At 37.5% G+C, this 21,718-nt stretch overlaps 2 protein-coding genes across 4 annotated transcripts in view; both read left to right on the top strand.

Moving 5' to 3' along the window:
- The window catches only part of slc37a1 (solute carrier family 37 member 1), a 33,702-nt gene extending 26,004 nt beyond the window's left edge, over window positions 1–7,698 (top strand). The window contains exons 16-20 of the mRNA XM_059342788.1: window positions 2,311–2,384; window positions 2,483–2,561; window positions 2,951–3,048; window positions 5,145–5,209; window positions 6,248–7,698. Coding sequence (XP_059198771.1) covers window positions 2,311–2,384; window positions 2,483–2,561; window positions 2,951–3,048; window positions 5,145–5,209; window positions 6,248–6,263 — 332 coding nt within the window. The 3' untranslated portion in view covers window positions 6,264–7,698. The remainder of the gene's footprint in view (window positions 1–2,310; window positions 2,385–2,482; window positions 2,562–2,950; window positions 3,049–5,144; window positions 5,210–6,247) is intronic.
- Window positions 7,699–12,972: 5,274 nt separating this feature from the next.
- The window catches only part of pde9aa (phosphodiesterase 9aa), a 42,675-nt gene continuing 33,929 nt past the window's right edge, over window positions 12,973–21,718 (top strand). Inside the window, exons 1-3 of one of the 3 annotated variants that reach the window (XM_059342973.1) lie at window positions 12,973–13,288; window positions 18,823–18,893; window positions 20,723–20,800. In XM_059342973.1, coding sequence (XP_059198956.1) covers window positions 13,226–13,288; window positions 18,823–18,893; window positions 20,723–20,800 — 212 coding nt within the window. In that variant the 5' untranslated portion in view covers window positions 12,973–13,225. Of the gene's footprint in view, window positions 13,289–17,744; window positions 17,818–18,822; window positions 18,894–20,722; window positions 20,801–21,718 lie in introns of those variants that run through there. The other 2 variants (XM_059342972.1, XM_059342975.1) reach the window with 2 other exon arrangements.

A 21,718-nucleotide genomic window follows, 5' to 3' on the forward strand; every position in this document is an offset into this window, starting at 1 on the left:
AAAATTACTTTTTCTTTTCTGCAATATAATTAAGAGCTGCAGCTGCGACATTGCACAGCGTTATGTTGTGTGGGTGCTGTGACCCGCTGCACACAGAGGAAGAATAGCTGTGTTGTTAAGAGTGGGACCTGTTTCTGCCCAGTATTCACATGACTTCTCCCTGAGCACCACAACAACAAACACACCACATAGTTTTTTGTAGGGTTCACACCATAATGTCAGACATTAACAATCTGAGTTGGTAAGTGGCATAAATAAACATTTTAATTGGACATAATATTACATTAATGTGCTCAAATGCTCTTGCAGCTGCTGGTTGCAGCGCTCAATACTCAAACAGTCATCTTGGCACAAAAACATAGCAAAATAGTATTCAGGAAGAAAAATAAACACTGAAGTTTTCCTTTAGGTCTTCCATCAGAAATGACCAGCAGAGGATTTTACTCTCTCAAACAGGGAACAGAGAATTTTGAAGGACATACAATATCCACATTCTAAAAGTGAAACAAATATTTCATTGTTTCATTTTTTTTTTACAAGCTGTAAAATGCAAGATTTCTGGTGAGAGGAAAAAAAACATGGAAATGACAGTTGAAGTCTTTTCTAAGTGAGGATATGTGCGACCACAACTCATTTAGTGGTAAACTCATCAGTCAGATAATAAACTGGCTGCAGCTTCTCAGATGTAAGGCTTTACATTCTGTCTCTGCCAAATTTTAAATATCCTTTTGGTCTGTTAGTTGACAATACAAGACATTTGAAGATATTGTCTTCTTCTTATTATATGCAGATATCATTTCTGCACTCGCTTGCATTTGCATGTAGAGGTGCATCTCAATAAATTACAAAATAATAGAAAAGTTTATTTATGTCAGTACTTCAATTCAAAAAGGTGAAATAACATAATATATAGATCCATTACACACAGAATGAAACATTTAATGTCTTAAGTTATTTAATTTCTTCTAATTATAATGATTATGGCTTAAATTTAATGAAGACCTTAAATTCAGTGTCTCAAAAGTTTTGATATACAAAAGCCCAATTTTAAAAAGTATGTTTAAAATGGAAATGCTGGCCTCTGAAAAGTATGTCCATCTATATGACTCGAATGACTTGAACTACTGGAAATGGACTTTTCCATCATATTCTAGTATATTGAGATGTAACTGTATATGCAGCTAACGACTGTGACTGTGATCAAACTTACTCGGATCGTCTTTATACGTATTTCTTTGTATGTGTATGTGAAAGATCAGACATTTATCAGATGTGGCTGTGTGCTCTGAAGTGTATTAATAATATATATTTTTCTAAATGCTGCTGAACACTGTTTTCGTGTCAACTTGCATAAATTAACACATTAAGACTTACACTTGAGCAAGAACATCCCCCAGTGTGTTCAATCATGTATTCAGATAAACGGGGTCATATGACCTGGGTTTTTTTTTTATCAGAGGAGTTCCTCAGAACTGATTTTTCTGATAACCTTAATGATCATCAGTGGCTCATACAGTGCAGACACTGTGGCTTCACTTGTGACTCTTAATTCATTCACATGGAGCTCATGATGGTCACAGCTGCCTTTCACGATCCTCACAGCACACTGTAAAAAATGTCTGTAGATTTTACGGTGAAAAACTGCTAAACCACGACCGTAAAATGATAAATGGGTTAATACAGGTTCAGTAACAATGAAACATCAGTCAAAACAGTATTTTTTTACAGTTTTTTGGGAAAAATACATTACTCTACTGTAAAATACTCTGGCACCGTGTTTGTACCAAAAATATACTGTAATGTATATACAAGCCATCACATCATTTTTAGCATTTTAGCATTTATTTTTTGTAGCAATACCTTTTCTCACTGTTAAATGTACTAAACACCATATCTCTAACAGAAATATACTGTAATATTTAATGGTAAAATCTTTCATTTATGCGGCATTTATGAAGTATTTTCTTGTCAATTATATGGCAGAACAGCATTTCATTTGATGGAAAAACTATTTTTTACTGTAAAATATAATCTTAAAAAAATATCTTAAATGTGAAATAAAAAGTGCTAATATAATTTTAACTTAATATTAGAAAAAGTTGCACTGCATTTATTACGGTAAAGTTCTGGCAACCACAGCTGCCGTTCTTTTACCATAAAAACAGTGTATGCTAAAGATAACTGGTAAATGTCAGCATGTGCTACAGCAGAGGATGAGGTGCAGCTCAGCCCACATTTTGCTCCAAACTGATGTAGTATAAACAGGAGGAAAGTGGAAACTCCATAACTTACTCAGTCTGTGTTTCCCAGGCATGCTGTTAGTGTGTGGAGGCCTAGTCAATGGACCATACTCCCTCATCACAACTGCAGTGTCTGCTGATTTGGTAAGAATGTTTTTCTCTAATTGCTGTTATTAAGCATTACCTAATATGCACGCCCCCCCTCTCTCATTTTGTCTCTCCTTTTGACCTTTGACCCCTAGGGGACCCATAAGAGCCTGAAAGGCAACGCCAGAGCATTATCCACTGTCACTGCCATCATCGATGGCACAGGATCTGTAGGTCAGTATCACGCATCAACAGATATTTAGGTTTCTGTGCTGAAACACACAAAAAAGAGCCCAGTCAGCACAATGGAAAAAAAGAAAACGCCAAATGTTCTATAATACACGCTTGCTCATAGTTTGAATATTTTTGTTTTCAGACACAATCCTCTGTTAATTATGGTTTCATTTTCATTTTCATGATGTTTGGAAATGATTGATTTAATAGTTATTAGTTTTGAGAAGATATACACTTGAACTGTCAAGAATAAATCCCATTGTCACAATCATTTCATGGAAAGAGGTAAAACAATATTTTATTCCAACTTTATGGGCGACCGTGTACAAACGTACCAAAGGACTTCATTAGAATTCAACCTCCAATCCCCCTTGTGTTAATGGTGTCAGGTGCAGCACTGGGCCCCCTGCTGGCCGGACTGTTGTCTGCAGGTGGCTGGGATCAGGTTTTCTATATGCTGATGATGGCTGACTTCCTTGCTCTGTTGGTGAGTGCTTTAAAACCATAAATGACATTAAGTATCATTGGTAATAACACTTGTTTTTCTAAATGTGTTTCATTGAATTATAATGTTAATGCTAATATCTCAGTGTGAAAAATAAATGATGAGCCCTGTATACTGAAAGTTTTGATACTTGTACCATATAATAGGAACAGGCTAAAAATGCTAAAGAAACTGAAAGCTGTAGTAAAATAACCAGCAGGGCTTTAACCAATGTAGTGGCCTGTCTGCTGACCACAGGTTACTACCACTAGGGGGCGCTGAAGCTCCTGGTTCAGACCAGTTAGTTGGTGGTCTGTGGAGTGGATTTAGTTGTCCTGATCTACCTTCTCCATTCTCTATCTGTGTTGGTTGTCTGTCTGTCTCTCTATGTAAAGTACAGTAACAACACAATCTAGGCTTAATATACAACAGAATGTAATTTACATGGATATAATATCATGATTTGTCAAGTTCATTTGTCTTGGTAATCAAAAATCATTAATCATTAATACTGCCCTACAAAGCCTAACTGCAGAAGGGTAAAACTGAGAAAAACTGCTTTAAAGTTTTTTTTAACTGGCCAGCCAAATGGGTTATAGGTAGGTAAGTGATATGACACTTATTCTACATGTATTGATCAAAAACCATGACGATTTATTTGACCTTGATCCCAAAAATGTAGTTACTGCATATAATTTTATCTTACTTTTTTACTTAACTTACTATCTAGATAACAATTTCCCTATCAAATAAACTTAATTTCTATTATTCTTGTCTTCACTATTCAACACAATGAAGAAATACAAGGCTGCACTGTATCACAGTCAAAGCAGACCCTTTGCTGTGGTTGTATGTTTAAATTTGTATGTATATCCAAAGCAGACCATGTATGTATGTATATCCAAAGCAGACCGTGGTAAGTGCAATTATTGGATTTTGTAGTTACTGCAAGTTTTATATAATTATTTATCTGAAATAAAGCAAAAATTTAAATCTAAAACTTTGTCACAAGATAAAACAGACGTCAAGGAGTTCATTTTTAATTATAACTCAATTGCGACCAAAAATGTAGTTACTGCAGTTAGACTTTGTAGGGCAGTGTAGCTCACACTGGTGTACCACACACAGCCAAGGAGATAAGTAAGAGGAGGCTTGTGGTGGATTAGGACCATCCAATGGACACCAAGCAACTGGTCCGGACCACAAGGACTATGGGCTGACCACTGAGCACTGGCTGCTCTACAAAACACAGACCAACTACACGACGGAACATATCTAGCTACTCACATGCTTTGCAAAGATATATTTATAATATATGATTTAGCAATATACAGTGCAACAATAAGAATATCAGCGTAATCAATGATGGAGTGTTAGCCAGAGAAGGGAAAATGTGGATCAGGATCACAAAGATCACTCACTAGGTGGTCCCAACCTCAAGCTTCAGTGGCCCTAGTGGTAATTACCAGTGGTCTGTGGTAGCGCCCATGGTCAGAGGACAGACAACTTCACCCAACAGCCCCTGTATTAGCTAGCACAGTTGCCTAATAATATGTCACTGTGGTCTTCTGCTGCTGTAGCCCATCTGCTTCAAGGTTGGACATGTTGTGTGTTCAGAGATGCTCTTCCTCATCCCTTGGTTGTAACTAGTGGTTATTTGAGTAACTGTTGTCTTTCTGTCATCTCCAACCTGTCTGGTCATTCTCCTCTGACCTATGGCATCAACAAGCATCAAGGCTCACTGGATATTTTCTCTTTTTCGGACCATTCTCTGTAAACCCTAGAGATGGTTGTGTGTGTGAAAATCCCAGTAGATCAGCAGTTTGTGAAATACTCAGACCACCAACATGCTACGTTCAGAGTCACTTAAATCTCCTTTCTTCCACACTCTGATGCAGTTTGAACTTCAGCAGCTCGTCTTCACCATGTCTACATGCCTAAATGCACTGCGTTGCTGTTGTGTGGCTGATTAGATATTTGCGATAACAAGCAGTTGAACAGGTGTACATAATAAAATGGCCAGTGAGTGTATATTGGCTACAACTCCCTCCCAAAATAAATAAATGAATTAAAATTTGACTTTGTATGTGTGTGTGCAGCTTTTGCTACGGCTAGTGACAAAGGAGCTGACCTCTTCTAAATCCCGTCCCATCTCTGCTGTAGAGTAAGTCCTGCTTTTCTCCTCTTCATCACTGTGTGTCATAACACAGACACAAACACATATACAGTTTATTGAAAGCTAGTACCAGTTTAGTGTTTGATTTTTAAGAATACATTACAGTAGTCATTATAGTAAATACACGGTCACCCATAAAGTTGGAATACATTTTTTTTACCTCTTTCCATGAAATGATTGTGACAATGTGACTTATTCTTGACAGATAAAGTGTATATCTTGTCAAAACTTAATTAATCAATATTTTCTTAACATATCACACACACACACACACACACACACACACACAACGAATACTCAGTAGACACATTACTGGTAACTGGTTATAAAGGCAGATTCCAATACTGTTTTATTATTTTACCAATAAGAGCTGTGTACTTCAGAGAACAAGGCACTACTTAAATTTAGAAAGCCAAAGACCTTTTCAGACTAAACTTTTTTTTTTAAAAAGGGATAAGGAACACCAGTGAACACAGGACCCTTCCTGTGCTCACTGGTATTTTTTCACTGTTGAATGTAGATGTTCTTTTATACACAAACTGTAATTTATAGTTTAATGGACTTAGCAAAAAGGTAAAAAGATCATGTATGATCATGTATGTATATGAGTGTTTCATTGTTTTTCTTTGTTCTTTAACAAAGCAACAAGAAGAAAATATTAAAATCCTTTGTGGGATTAATGAAACTTGCTCATGTCTGTACTTACCCACCTGAGTACAATCACATTTGATCTAAATCAGATGTGCTTGCCAGGCAACTTGTCATCAGCATAGAAAAAAAAACCCAATAAAGCCATACAAGGGAAGCAGACTTAAGTAGTGTGTGAAACCCACATACCAACAGGCCACTGACATTTAACAGGTAACAAAGACAAAAGAAGACAAGAAAGAGAGGCAAAGAAATACATTTTTGCAGCAAAAAGAGAAAAAAACAGAAGATATTCGAGACTCTTTAGCACATGTCACTGCAAAACGTAATGACGCCCAACTTTTCAATATGGTGTTAATGGTTGTCTTTACTTCACAGGCTGAAGGAGCACTGAGCACTTTGATTGCACCGTCTCTGTGTGAGTAGCAGACACACACACAAAGCGCATTGAAACCACTTGCCTGAAAGAACTGGACTGTCCTGGACACAAGACAATTTCCATACATCACACACACTGCCAGCACAGCAGCTTCTTCTATATTAGACTGCAGTTGCATCACTGAGGAACAGCTGAAGCCAAAGTTCTGGCTCATGAACCCAGAATAACTGCAGCAGATTTCATTCTGGAGGGTTCATCTACACAGACTGTACTTGCACACAGAAATGCACTCATGCTCAAGCTCTTTCTCACCTATTTCTCTATTGACTTATTTCCTATGGCAACCAATTTGAGCTTGTCACAGTACCTGCTCAATCTACTCAAAGGATTGTCCAATGTCTACAACTACAACCTTACTTAGACATTTATTTAAGAACTAGAAATGACATCTATTTATTTTGGATAGAAACAGCAACTTCCACGACTGTGTCCTTATGGATCCCACTGTCCTTATCCTCCTCTTCTACAGTGGGCTTTCACACCGCTGCACAACTGTCACCTCCAGTCATTTCCATAAGCTAGTATGGAGCCTGATACGGCCTTAAAGGTACCCTGTGGAGTTTCTTGCCTTTAGTTACACTATGGAGCAGTTTTTTATGAAGGGAATCGTGTCCTCACAAGTTTTTTTGTGTGTTATATGAGGACACAGCAAGTAAGTCAACATAAATATCAACAACGCATGAGTCAGAATACAGAGAAATCAGCTTTGCAGACGCTTCATACACCAACAGTTTTGTTGGAGCTCCAGGATGCACAGAGTGCAATTTGGTTTGTAACATTAAGTGAAAATACAACTTTTCTTTACAAGAAATTTCCCTAAAATCCAAATAAAATCTCACCTATCTTTAGTATCGATCAAGTGGGATTGTTTTGGTTTTATCTGGGTTGAATTTAAATTCAGTTTGTGCATCTGACACTATTTAGTGACATGACATTCAACAGCATCATCTTTAGTGTCCTTATTATTTTGACATAAGCTCTTCAAAAGAAAGTAGTTGCTTTGCAGAATAATGGGAACACTGTTTCTGTCAGTACATGTTTTTTAAAAAGGTTTAATATCATATTTTATTGCTTTAAAAACATCAAATTTCAATTGAATTGATTGGTGTGGAATCAGAAACGGTAACGCTAACACTAAAGGACAGCGTGAAAATATGTTTGCAGTTGATCTAAATGGACCCTTTAACCTTAATGGACACACTAATAGATTCCTTTGTTCATTCATAAAAACTGTTTCCATGTGACATGACAGCCATGACAGATGATATTTCCTCTTATATCAATCCTGTCTTTTGCTGTGTTAGAAAGATATATATTAAATCTCCCACTCAAAGAGGGGACCAGCTAAATTGTGGGTGATGGAGCACAAACCACTACTAACTTTTGTCTATTGTGTGGAAGTTGCTGTTTCAGTATCACCTTTGCCTTACTGAACCAAAGACATGTGGGGATCATGTTGTAATTTATATAAGAGACTGCTTACTTACGTCTTTTAAGTTATTCCTGTTGATTTTGTGGTGGTTTTTCTGATTTATTGTTTTTTTTATGAAATGAATGCACCAAAGTTGTATTTTTATATAAACCTGCAGATAATGATCAGTGTTTTTTTTGTTGGTGGTTGGTCATCTAATATATTATGAATGTACTTGTCAAAGTAGAGACTTCTTATGACTATATTTTTGGTGCAATGGCGATGCATTAGGTTGTTGTTTAAAATAGGTAGTCATAGTTACTGAATCATATCCGGATTTCATAACGAATATCTGGTCTCATTTGCATTTAAAAAAATCATCTCTGAAATTCAGGAAATCAAGACATAAAAATCTCATTTTTTTCCAGATTAGTTTGATATTCATAAATATTATGGTAATCTATTGGCTGTAAACTGAGTAAAATCCACCTCAATGTTATAGAAATGTATATTTTTACCGAAGCATTGAACTAAGACGGTAGCATTGAGACATCATTATGCCTTCCTTAGAACCAGACCACATGCTGTCTATATTTTTGATGTGTCAGTGGTAGGCTTGGTACTTGAAAAATTGTGTGCCTTGTTTGTTGTTTGTCTTCTTGCTGGGCAGTTGATTTAGTAAAGAAAAATGTATTCCATTGTTCTCTTTGGTAATGAACTTGGTATGGGGATGGTTCACTGCCAAAGCATTCTGGAGAAAAATAAATAAACCAATGGTTTTAAACACTTAACTGTTCCAGGGTCGTGTTTTTGATGGCTCTTTTGGCAGCACAGTACTACAGGTCAGCTGAATAGGTCTCATTCATGGCATGGAGTGGCTTTAAGTTTCACCTGGAAGTGGCAGGTGTCATCTGAAACAGTAAGCTCCTCAGAAACCCACTCAGTGACACAGGCAGACACATTTGAGGACTGGGAAAGGGTTGATTTGAGCTTGGACTCCACTAAATGCCACTAAATTCAACCAAGGTTTGATATTGAAGGACGTGAAACATGAAGGTATAGTTGGTTAGCCGCCAAAGTTGGTTGAAGGAACAATTCAAGATTTAGAAAATACACATTTTTCTTTTTTTCCAAGGGTAAGATGGGAAGTTTGAGACTGATTTCAACTGGGTTTGTGTATTTGAAGACAGTCTCTCTGTCAATAATACTTGGTATTATGTACTTTGGAGGATGTATGGGCCATTGTAATTGTTCTGTCTGTCCATACTGCTCCTAAGTGATCATTAAATGAATAGTGGAAGAAAGGGACAAATCCCACAGTCAGTCTTTGCAAATAATGTATGCACAAGGTTAGCTGAAGTTAATGGGGCTCCTCTAACCATATAAATATATCAGTATTGGCATGAAATAGTCTGAGCCCATCCTTTAATTATGAAGCTAGTGCCAGGAGGGGATAACAGCTAACCTGGCTCATTCCAAAATTCCAAATTAGTTTAGTTTTTTTTACTTTGAGAGAGAGAGAGAGAGAGAGAGCTAACCGTTTCCCTGCCATCAGCCTTTATGCTAAGCAAAGCTAATTCTAAGCTGCTTTAGTTCAATACACACAGATGTTGGAGAGAATAATGTGTTTTCCAAATTGTTCAAGTATTCCTCTATTTACCAGGTACAACTCATAATGCAGACATGCCTGTGTCCCAGTCAATGAGGAAGTCATTGCTGTTCTTCTCTCATTAAGGGAGAGTTCCATCTGCAGGATTTCATCTGGAGTTATTGCAGAAACAATTTTTCCTGTTGGGTGTTGCAGTGACTCATTGAACAGTCTGTGTTTTACCCATTTTCTCAAACTATCCATCACCTAAGTGACCACTAAGTGATGGATCATTTAGTGATGCTTTTAAATGCCTTTTTAATTTAATGCAATATTTCAAATAATTATTCTCGCAAAAAGACCAATCTAGGAAGCTATATACTGTGATATGTATTTATCTACTGTATGTACTGTATGTACTGTATATATGTACTGTATGTACTGTATGTATGTATGTATGTATGTGTGTATGTGTATGTGCTGTATGTGTGTATGTGTTATGAGGGGTATTTTATGCCAGCACACTATACTAAAACCCGTGTACAGCGCCTATGCGATGACATCAAACGTCTGACGTGCGCGTGTAAATACCATTCACTTTCAATGGACAGACGAGCGTCATGTAGGCGTCACGCAGACGCTGCACACGCGTTGTTGCGAATACGCCTACGTGATGGCGGCGTGACGGGTGAACTACGCCTCAAATACATGAAATGAAGACCCGCGTGACTGTTAAGTACAATTCTACATGAGCATACAGACACATGCTGTGTAGTGTGTGTGGAAATCATGTGCGATGAGTCATTCGTGCCACGAGCGAACGTAGCGGAGGCCTGTGTGCTCGCTCGTCTCAATGTACAAATAGCTATCCTAGTCTACGCGTGCACACGTTAAGGCGTCTGAAGCGTTGGCTTTAGGACAATAACACACACGCGTTAACGCCTGTACGCCTGTAACAGATCAGCTGTTACACAGAGTCTCAGCTTCACATGGGATTGTTTATAAGAAAGCAGAACTTATAGATGAACTCCAAGCCCCAACAGAGCTGTCAGGATATTTCTATTATTTTCAGGCCAGTTTTTATTTTCTTGATAATGAAATCTCTCTCTCTGAATGATATCGAATTGATATTTAATGATAGCAAGGGTGAAAGGGATAATTCAAATAATTTCAGCTACTTAAAAATAGTAATAGTAAAGTGCGGCGCTCACAACCAGTTCCCAGCTTCGTGCGTGGACATACAGTTCACCAGCTGTAATTAGGTAGGTTTACCAGCCTGCAGATGACATAATCGCTGTCATCACTGAATATTAAGTAGCCATGCGGACCTATCTAATGAATATTCAGTAGCCATGTGGACAGCAGTCTCTTCACAATATGATTCCATCGGACCTCATATCTACACTGTTTAACCCAATTCGGCACTTATGCACAGTCCCATTATGTTTTACAGACATTTGTAGTTGGCAAATAAGGTAAAATATTTTGTTAAAGCTGCATTTTGCTGACTTTCACTCCTAAAACAGGCTAATTAAGCCTCCGGTTTTGGCCGGAAAAACATTAAGTTTATCTGGTACGTACGAGATTGTCTTTCTCTTTATCTATAAGTTATGCTTTCTTATAAACAATCCCGTATGAACCTGAGACTCTGTGTAACAGCTGATCTGTGTATATATGCTGCAGAACATAGAAAATGAATAAATCTCAGGTCCTGATGATCCAGTGGACCTTGTGCATAAATGCGCACAGCCTCTTCCTCAGTTTGTTCCTTATAGGCGTACAGGCGTTATAGGCGTTAACGCGTGTGTTATTGTCCTAAAGCTAACGCTTCAGACGCCTTAACGTGTCCACGTGTAGACTAAAATAGTTATTTGTATATTGAGACGAGCGTGCACACAGGCGTCCGCTACGTTCGCTCGTGGCACTTTTCTCCCGTCACCCATGTTATCTGGTGTACTCGCAATACGCGTGTCTGTAAGCACGCCTATTCATCAGACTTTATGCTGGCATAGGCGACGCGTTTTAGGCGTTTAAGTATAGTGTGCTGGCATAAAATACCCCTCATAATGTGTATGTACTGTATGTGTGTGTGTGTGTGTGTGTGTTTATTTGCACTGTCTTTGTCTTTGTCTTTATTGTTGGGTACATATTGTGAGGCTGTGTGAGTGAATGTCTGTAGGGGGCTAAAACATTAGTATATTGTGACAAATGGATTTTTTAATAACTTATGAGTCTTTGTTGTAGAAAATTCATGACCTAGTGTGTATCGCTTATTAAGTCTGTTTTAAGCAACCACTAAAAGAGTGACTTTTCATTGCTAGAGTTTGGCGAGTAACAAAATATTTAACAGGATAATTCATTCACTCATTAATTCATTATCTTTAAATGTTTATCCGCCCTGGGTCGCGGTGGGCTAGAGCCAATCCCAGCAGACATTGGGTGAGCTGGGGGTACACCTGGACAGGTGTCTCTATGTATCAGCCCTGTGATTAAAACATAAGTCTCTAAAACCTACTCTGTGCATCCCCTTCAAGATTTTCTTCCACGTTTACTATTGAGAAAAATATTCAGGTTTATTACCTTTTTTCTCTTGAAATGAGGCCTGATTTTGTATATTTGACTAAAATTGACCAATAATAATGAAAAAAATATGAAAAGTATTCATCAATGTGTTGGTCATGAGTTCCCTTAAAAGGTTAAAAAAAAGTTGGTAATAATTTTTTTCTACATGTCCTAAAACCAGTCTGATGTCATGGAGTCCTTTTTGACCCCTGAGGAGCACAGGTGCTATAAAAATGTTATAAAACACGTAAAAATGTTATGTCAACTTTTAGTGAAACTTATGTTTTTGAAAACATTGTTCACTTTTAGATGACAGCATAAAAAAAGTATGCTGAAAATTTCAAGCAATTCTATGAAAGTTAACCTATATTAATCATATGTTGAAAATTATTTGGGGTCAGATTGGGATGCAGCCCAGAATGGGGGCTGATTGATATCATTGAATCAGATCTCTGACTGGTGGACCTACAGACTGTACAACTTAAACATTGCTCACGTAAACACAAAGCAGCAGGCCTATCTGTGTAATCTACCTGTACAACTATGTCAGTGATGGGCAACTGGATGCCCGGGGGCCGCATACAGCCCGCACCCTCACTTGAAGAGGGCCTCAGTACAACTACATGCATTTGAGCATGAAATCTTAAAAGTGCAGTGTAAAAATGCACAAAATTACTTCTTGCAATTAATGTTGGTCTGCTGTTCTTGCACTGAAAAAAGAAAAAAAAATCACAGTAAGTGGATATTTTTTATTCGCTTCAAACCTTTTGTATACCTATTTATACTGTTGTATCCATTTGAACATGAAATATGTTAAGTTACTGCACTGTAAACACATTTGAAATTGCAGTTTCATCATATCTGGTTAAGTGCACGGTCCTATATGTGGCCCTGTGGTAGTGTCCATGAAAAATGGTGGCCCCCTCCAGCATTTAAGTTGCCCATCCCTGCTCTATGTACACGTGTGTCGGTGTGTATCAGTATGTGTGTGAGGTATGAAGAACAGAGAGCGTGTGTAGGTGTGCGCGCGCAGCCCCAGGAGGTCAGTAGTGAATGAGGAGGCGGGGACGCGCGTGGACAGGCTTTATGAGATGCAGCTGATAGCGAGGTGACGGAGCGGAGTGACAGAGTTCGACAGACAGACAGACAGACAGACAGAGGAGAGTTTGTGTCGGTGTCTTTGACGGCGACAGACAGAAAGGTAGGACAGACAGGTGGGATGTTGTCACACCGCTGACTCCACTTTCACCATCCTCGGTTGTTTGACGGCGCTGGGAGCAGCACGGAGCGGGGACACGGAGCCCGGAGCAGGGACCGCACAGCGACTCAGCGACGCCCGGGAGAGGAGAGGGGACCATGGGCTCCGCTTCGTCCTCCTACCGGGTTATTTACCTGGACGTGGACGGCAGGATTCAGAAGGTAGTAGGACACTTGTACTGTAGCTGTGCTATACGGTCAACACTGTTAGTAAAAGCAAAACAAAAGAAAACAAACAAGAACAAATAAAATCGATTATAGCCCCCAAATCATCTGGGTAAAAACAACACAACAAAGGCCTTCATCTCCATAGAAACCCCGCTTAATTAGTTAATGAACTTCAAAATGGCCACTATTATATTAATGTTATTTGAGGAGAAGAAGCAGTGGGATGTGGTTGGTTGAAAAGTGAGGGACAACAGATGGCTATCAACAATACAAACAGGAGAAGTTGAAATATGATAATTTAAAAATAACAGCTACATAATGACAAATAACTACTATGGTAAATCTTTTTATGCTTTTGATGGCCATATTCATTTTTACAACTAATTGTTAATTTATTATTAAATTACATTACCATAATTCTCTTAAGACAACATATGAGCATGATAATGCCACTGCCAATTACCATAACTATACAACAGTAATATAACACTAGTGTGGTAGCCTGGCAGGTAAAGGGACTTTAAAATACTGTGATGTGGGTAAAACTTTCAATTCACACTGTAATATTTCTAGAAAGAAAAAAAGCTAAAGTAGTATGATGTCACTTGAACTGTAACTGTGTACCACTGAGTGTAGAAATGTTACGTGATGTCTTTAGACCTATGTCTTCACAGTTTTCTAGAAATGAAATGTAGTGAGTTGTCATAATTTCTGGCCCACCTGGCCCACCTACTGAAAGACTGAGCAACTGTGTCCCTGATTCATAAAACCTGTACAAAATATTATTAAATGCCCAGTAATGTGATGCCACAGAGAGATTAGAGGGTTGCTTTGTTAGGTTATCACCTGGTCTGCTTTTATTGGTGTGTGTGCAATTTACAGTATATGGAGTAAATTATATACAAATGCTGATATGGCCTTTAGTCTGAATGTCATGTCTCTTTATTGCAGTGGTTGTAATCATACTGAGCACTAGACTAAAATAGTGTGCATAAGTAGAGAGAGCATAGTTATGATGATGTACGCATGAATCATCACTGTTCACTTCAACCAACCTGAACTAAATTCATCACTCAGGCATGTAACTTATTCATCCAATAATATATATGAGAATCACAGAGTGGCACTCTCTGGTTAACCTTTTTTTGTTGTTGTTGGGTCTTACTGGTTTAAAAAAAATGTAGCAATTATTTGGAGGGAACACAGAAATATTGCTGCAGGTCGGCTGAAATGAACCAAATGTTTTGCTACTGGAGGTCTATCCACCGGCTCTATTCATTATTTAATGAATCCATTCATTTCCTCAACCTGTTTATGCTGTTCACGGTCAAGATCCTTCATTCACCCACAATCACAAGAACCAAAAGCCCACCAGAACATCCAGATTAGTTGTGATTTGAACCATGCGTGCCACTGTAAAATTAAAAACATCAATCACTACTCTAATAGGAGACATATAAGGTCCTCAGTTTCAATGAATAAAAGCAAAATACCTGTCAGCACAAAAATCCTTTATCGTAAAAAAATCCACACAGACATCTCAAACACACTTATTGCAACGTTAGGAAGTCATTGTGACTCAACAGTAGAGGGCAGTATTCATGTCATATGATTTGTCCTGTTATTGTTAACCCCTCTGGAGTCTGGAGCTATTTTGGCCGTTTTTGAATCCTTTTCATTCTGCCTGTATATAACACTTAAAACAATGTTTACCACATCATGTTGGTATCTTTTTTTTATCAGCACAACCTCACCTTTATGACCTGATAATTATTTTTTCACTTTGACTCACTAGATCAACATTTTGAACCCAAAGAAACACAACAAAATGTTGCAAATGTGGACACAAGTTGCATATAAGACCTAAAATGAGGATAACATCCAGTCCTATCTAACTAAATATATTTGACCTTATCTCCGGTTTTACTTGGCCTGTCACCATCAAACAAAAACTGGCATGGAGTTTGAAGCCAGTATTTTAGAGGAAAGTTGATGTCATGGAAACACACTGCTTCATTTTTACGCCATGACATCATGGAAAAGTCATATGATTTGATAATGTTGGCGTGATTGGTGACTCCAGAGGGTTAATGAAGAAGGTTTGCTGCTGAAGTCCATCTCTCACTGCAGTGTTGAGGCAGAGAGCGCAGCCACAGCTTTGTTTACACTGACAAACCAACCAACTCATAAAAGGCCATAGAATGAAGTTTATGCCTCAGCGGCACATTTATTGCACTGTGTCTTCTTTATGGAGTTCACACAGTGTGTGTGCCGCACTAAACCATGTAATTTCCTCATGCAACAGGATGGGAGGCTTTGCTCATGTTTAAAGGGTTAATGCAGCTTGCTCAAACATCAGGTAGAGACATGTTGAGCTTGTTTTGTCTTGAGAACTCCTAGTGAAAAAGAAATGGAATAGGAAAGAGGTTCATTATAAAACTAAATTTCCTTTATAACATTTTATGGTCAAAAGTGTTTAGTTTTATTAGCCACAGATAAATATAGACAACTTCTCAGTTTTCACTCAGGGTGTTTTTTTTTTTATATATAGCTTAAATGTTCTGGTTTGTGAGTGTGGTTCCTGCAGTTGTGGATTTATGTTTATATTTATATTTGATTTACCACCAGCCAAATCTTCAGTATTGCCAGTGGATAATATTGAGCTGTTTGTTAGAATCAGTGGTCACTCGGCTGACAATGCTTAAACGAGTCCCTGTGCAGTCTGGCCACTTAGATTTGGATGTAGCTGTCAATATTAGATTCGTTTCAGGTCAGGGTGACAAACTGAATGTTATGTGTATTCATTTGGATATGAGAGGATCAAGAATTGGTAAGGAAATCAATACGATGTGCTTGTTTTTTCCCCAGCCTCAATTCAATGTTAAATTAAAAGTCTTTTCATACAGATGCGATGTGAACAGCAGCTTGTATTACCAAGCGGTGTTTTTATTTTTATTGTTGACAGTTCTGCCTTTAAAATCATTGTTGCCTGTGTTTTTTTTGTCAATATTCGGTAGCATGTCCTCTTGGCTTGATCAGTTTTGAAAATGGCGTAATTTTTTATTCACAGTGGATGCGGCTGGTTTATTGTGTGGCATCATCATCCAGTGTGTGTTCAGCAGCAGCATGAGGACAGATTAAGATGAAGTGGGGTTTGTTATTGAAATCTGTCGCAGCATCTTAAAATGACAACATGAATTTGTTCAGTGGTGGTTAATACTGTGGTACAATAATGAAAATAAATGCTCTGCTTTAAACATCTTTAGGTGTGTTTAAATAATAATTAAATAAATAGATCTATTCATTTCAAAGTGAACACATTGAGCTTTTGTCATCAGTGAAAGAGCACTGGGCTTGCTGTTTTTGGGTGGGGGGGGCACTTGAACACGCACGTTTACCTCCAGCAGAGGCTTTGTTTGTCATATGTTATTCTCTCTTTGTTTCCTTTTAAGCCCCCTTATTCTCTTTCTGTTGTGTTTCATCATAAAATGAATAAATAATTGGCAGCCAATTTGCAAATTGAAATGTAAATATGCTGCAATAATTTAAAATGAGTCACCCAAACACAAGGGTTTATGTGTAGCAGAGGAGGCTGTTGACATCTGATAGGAGCTGTATCTGTTCTATATCTATCTATCTATATCAATATTTATATCTATATGAGGGGTGCACCGATCGATCAGCCAGACGATCGATCGGCACCGATTTCCTTAATTTTGTGGGATCGGCGATTGGCCGATTCTTTTACGTCAAACCGATCTTATCGAGCGATGTTATCTACCTCCGCAAAGGTCTATTTGCTATTTATTTTAACATTTGAATAGCCACAAAGCTGCTGCATTTGGGCATTTGTTCTTGTACTATAACGAAACCAAAAACTCAGGACACTTTATTTATGGTTGCAGTTCTTTTGTTAGTTTGTCCTATAAATTGTTGCTATTTATTTTAAGTTCAATATTTTATTAACTACCTCAGACATTGTGATTTCCTTTATTTGTTAAAGAAAAATACTGCTGTGTTATCGTTTTTCAACATAATAAGATTCAAACATTGCTGTGAGTTATAAAAAAAATTGGTATCGGCAGGTCAGGCTTTTTAAAAATCGGTGATCAGCCAGAAAATTGCAATCGGTGCACCCCTAATATATATATATATATATATATATATATAAAATCATACATAATGAAATGTTAGTGCCATTAATGAAACGGTGAATAATGTGTGTTTCAGAGCAGAAATAAAAAGCAGCTGTAGCTGTGGTGTTTCTGTCTGCTGACCTCCACCAGTCCCTGTCTCTTCCACCTGTGACAGACTGCCACTGCAAACTGCTGAAGTGCTCTTTGACCTCTCTTCTCCTCCACAATCATCTCCTCCTTGGCCCTCCTGACAGCAATCACTAAACCAGCCCCCACCCTCTACCTCCCCTAACACTGCCAGGCCTCCCTTTGTCATGTCTTGCTGTGACTTGGCTGTTTGTTGGTCTTCGATGCCACACATCGCATGCAAATGCTTCTTTTATCTATGTGGGTCATCCCTCTTTATATCCTGCAGAGCGACACACATTTGTCGTGTTAACTGACTTTGCTTGACCTTCTTTATGAATCTGTAGGAGGAGGAGACACCAAAAACACTAAATATTTACACTGTAAAAAAGGTGTGTCTAAAAACAAGATAAAAACACTAAATCTGAGGGAAATGATCTTGCTGCATGGACAGATAATTTCGCTTGACAAGACTTCTTAAATTAAGATTATTAAATCTAGAAATAAGCATGTTGAACGCTTAAAATAAGAAATTAATTCTTAAAACAAGATAAATTATCTAACACTTCTAAATCAAAAGTTTTTTTTATCTTGGTAAGAAACAAATAATTTGCAGTGCACTCTGCTCGGGCCAGTTCATTGCTGCTTGCAGCTTTAATTTATCTTGTTTTAAGACTTAATTTCTTATTTAAGCGTACAGTATGCTTTTATCTTTTAAAAAAAATGCATTCACTGCATAGTTTGTGTTTTGCAGTTACACCTTAAAACAATGTTTACCACATCATGTTGGATTCTCTACAATTTGTTAAAGATAAGAGAAAAAAGAAAAAAAAAAAAAAAAATATATATATATATATATATATATATTACACCTTAGAAATGTGTTTTTTTTTTGTCTGAGAAATAATTAAGGAATCTTTTTCAGTGTGTCTGTTGTCTGCAAGCTCATTCTGTTAATAAAAAATATTGTGAGAAAATCGTTTTATGAACCATGCATCGGAAATCGAATTGAATCATGAGTTGAGTGAATTGTTACATTCCTAGTTAGGACACAAATAACTCATTTTAAACTGGTTGTTAACAGTAATAAATCTAAGCTGACATGACCAAAACATTACTCTCTTGTCATCTGATATTACATCCAAAGTTTGCCCTCATGTTGTGAACAGAGTTATTATATATTATATGCTCATGCAAGGTGTTGGGTCAGTGATTATAAATCATGTCCAGATCATTTGTGATGGTGTTTGTGTTGTTCTCCCTCAGGTGGTGTTCAGTAGATTCTGCAGCCCGTGTGACCTGAAGGAGCTGTTCTGTACAGCCATGGGTGTGCAAAGGTAAAACACACACACACACACGCAAACACATACATACATTCATATATACATACATTAATCTTACTATTTTGGGCATTATAACATTGGACACATTTCACGTCTCTTATTTAAAGTCTCCTCGCTCCTCACATGATTCAAACCATCTTTACGACTGTTTCAAAGCTCTAATTTGTGCTCTGAGGAGCCATGAGCAAGAAAACACGACAGCACCCTTCACACAATCTTTATTTCTGGCCGACACCCCCTTATTGGATATTAGTTATTGATCAGATCATCATCAGATCAGGAGTGAAGACAGTTAAACTTATGTGTCACTCACAAGTTTTATCTTTCATATATGTTCTGTTTTACCATTTGTGTTGTGTGTGTGAATAAGAGCACCCTTCCCTAATAATAAATGAAAGTAAATCATTATCATAAACTGTTGGAAAGATTGTTTTGTTGGTTCCCCCATTAACTTTTGTTACAGATCCTATTCAAGTGAAAACGAGAAGGAGAGTCTGTCTGTCAGTGAGAAACACTTTTTATATTTCCATTCAGTCCATGTGAGGCTGATCATTTCTCTGTTGGCTTTGATATCAGCTACATCATTTCAGTTTTCTCTGAAACAATTAGCAAATTAATCATTTCCAGTGTTCACAGAGCCTTCTGGGACATTAAATAATTAATTCATTATTAGGATATATACTGGTGCTACTACTAAATAAATAACATCAACATTACAGTGGTACCTTTTTACACTGGCACTATGTATTTAATGGTGTTTTTGTTTAGGTTTTTGTTCAGTTTTTTTAGCGATGTTTAACCATCATTTATTATGTTGTGTAATATGTATGGGTAGCTCTTCATTTACAAGCAGGTAGGTAAAGTGGTATAGTTCCAAATTGAAAATGATACATCTTGAAACACCATATGACAGATAGAGTTGTCCTTATTATAACTTGGAAATGCATGATGAAAGAAATATTAATGTTCTAAAAATGTTTGAGCTGCTTTGTAGAGACACCAACATATGCTCACTCTTCCATTCATTATTGGGACTTGTCACACCATTAACAAGAATTTAATCTGTATTCATTTCATTGGTTAATGTCAGAATCTTTGTGAAAACTGCATAAGTGGTTTTAAAGAAGACATTTCTTCTAAAGAATGGTTGGTGAAAGAGACCCATTGTTACTAATAATCCGTGGAAGAGGAATTATTTTTTTTGTGCCAAGACAATCAAATCACAAATAAAATCAAAATGACTTTATTTATCCCCGAGGGTAAATTCAGTTAGTCTGTTAGAATCTCTGTTAGAATGAGACAGCCTGATGGCTGTAGGAGAGAAGGATCTTTTGAATCTCTCCGTCCTGCAACAGAGAGAGAGGAGCCGTCCACTGCTGTTTTTTTGCTCCATAAAGGTTTTGTGTAGCAGATGATCTGGGTATTTCATGATGGCCTGGAACATGTTGACAGGTCATCTCTCCACCAACTCCTCCAGTGTGTCCAACCTGGCTCCAACCACAGAACCAGCTCTTTAGACCAGTCTGTCCAACCGCCTTGCATCTCTGTGTGTGATAAGACAACATCCTTATTCTGCTTAACAACATGTGGATAGATGCTTTGCTCTGATGGTAGTTTGGAAAAGCTGTCTATACCAACCTTCTTCCCTTTTAATAGTGCTAGCACCAGTCCCAACAGGGTATCCATTTTAGATTGTTTGAGACATATGGTATTTATACAGTCAGATGACTTAAAAGAAAAATAGAAAAAAAAACTGTGTTATTCATGCAGCTTTACAGGTCACTTCCAGTAAAATGATGATGTGTGTTTCTTTGTTCATGCAGGAACACTAATCTGTCCCTGCTGGATTCTTCTGGAGCCATGGTGTCTATCGACCCCACCATGCCACACAACACAGAAAGGTATTGGAAAGCCTGCATCCCACAGATGTCGTTATTGATGAATTGGTTGTTTGACAGAACACTTGTTCTTTCTGCCCCATGGCTGTTTGATTGAAAGACCCATTGGCTGTTTGACTGTAAATCTTGGTGTCCCCTATTATTTCTTTAGGGCTCTTAATATATTGCTGCAATGAGCTGCCATGGAAATGATCTGTAGGTTTGCATTAGAGGTCACACACAACTGTAACTGAGCTTACTTTTAATTCAGTAATCTAAATAACAACTCATCAGAACAAAAAGTGGTCCAGATTTTTTTTCTGTTTTGTGTACCACTTATAACTATCTTTGGTAAAGTGACATTTACATTTTCTCTGACATTCTAATTCATCAGTCTGAATGGTGGGTGCAGAAGTATATTTTTGAACAGATGCATAAATTGACCACAACCCAAATATGTTAAGATTAGTAGAAAAGTATTTTTATGATGGAGTAACGGAAATTATACAGTAACATAATAGGATGAAAAATATCACACAGTGATGTAATACTACAAACTCACTGCTTGCTGTTTCAGTGTGCCAAAATAACTTAATCCTATATAATCTTAGGGTGTCATTGACCTAACTTGATTAAGCCCCTATGGAATTATCTTTACGAGTGACACCAATAAACAGCACATGACATGATCATGATTACCAGGGAAGACAACAGCAGCAAGTGACTTTTAGTTATGATTTGTATTGATGTTAAGATTACAATTCATTGACCTGATGCTGCAGCCTCATTTGAAAACAGAAGCTTTCAAATCTTTAAGCTTGAAATCAATGTCCAAGTTGACACATCCAGTTTAATATTTGGAATGGCATTTTCCAAAGCTGCTGTTTTGTAATTTACAATAACCTTCACAGAGGCTATAGCAGTCCAACTTCATCCAAAGTG

This window comes from Centropristis striata, chromosome 10 (assembly GCF_030273125.1).
Source record: "Centropristis striata isolate RG_2023a ecotype Rhode Island chromosome 10, C.striata_1.0, whole genome shotgun sequence".
Taxonomy (NCBI): Eukaryota; Metazoa; Chordata; class Actinopteri; order Perciformes; family Serranidae; genus Centropristis; species Centropristis striata.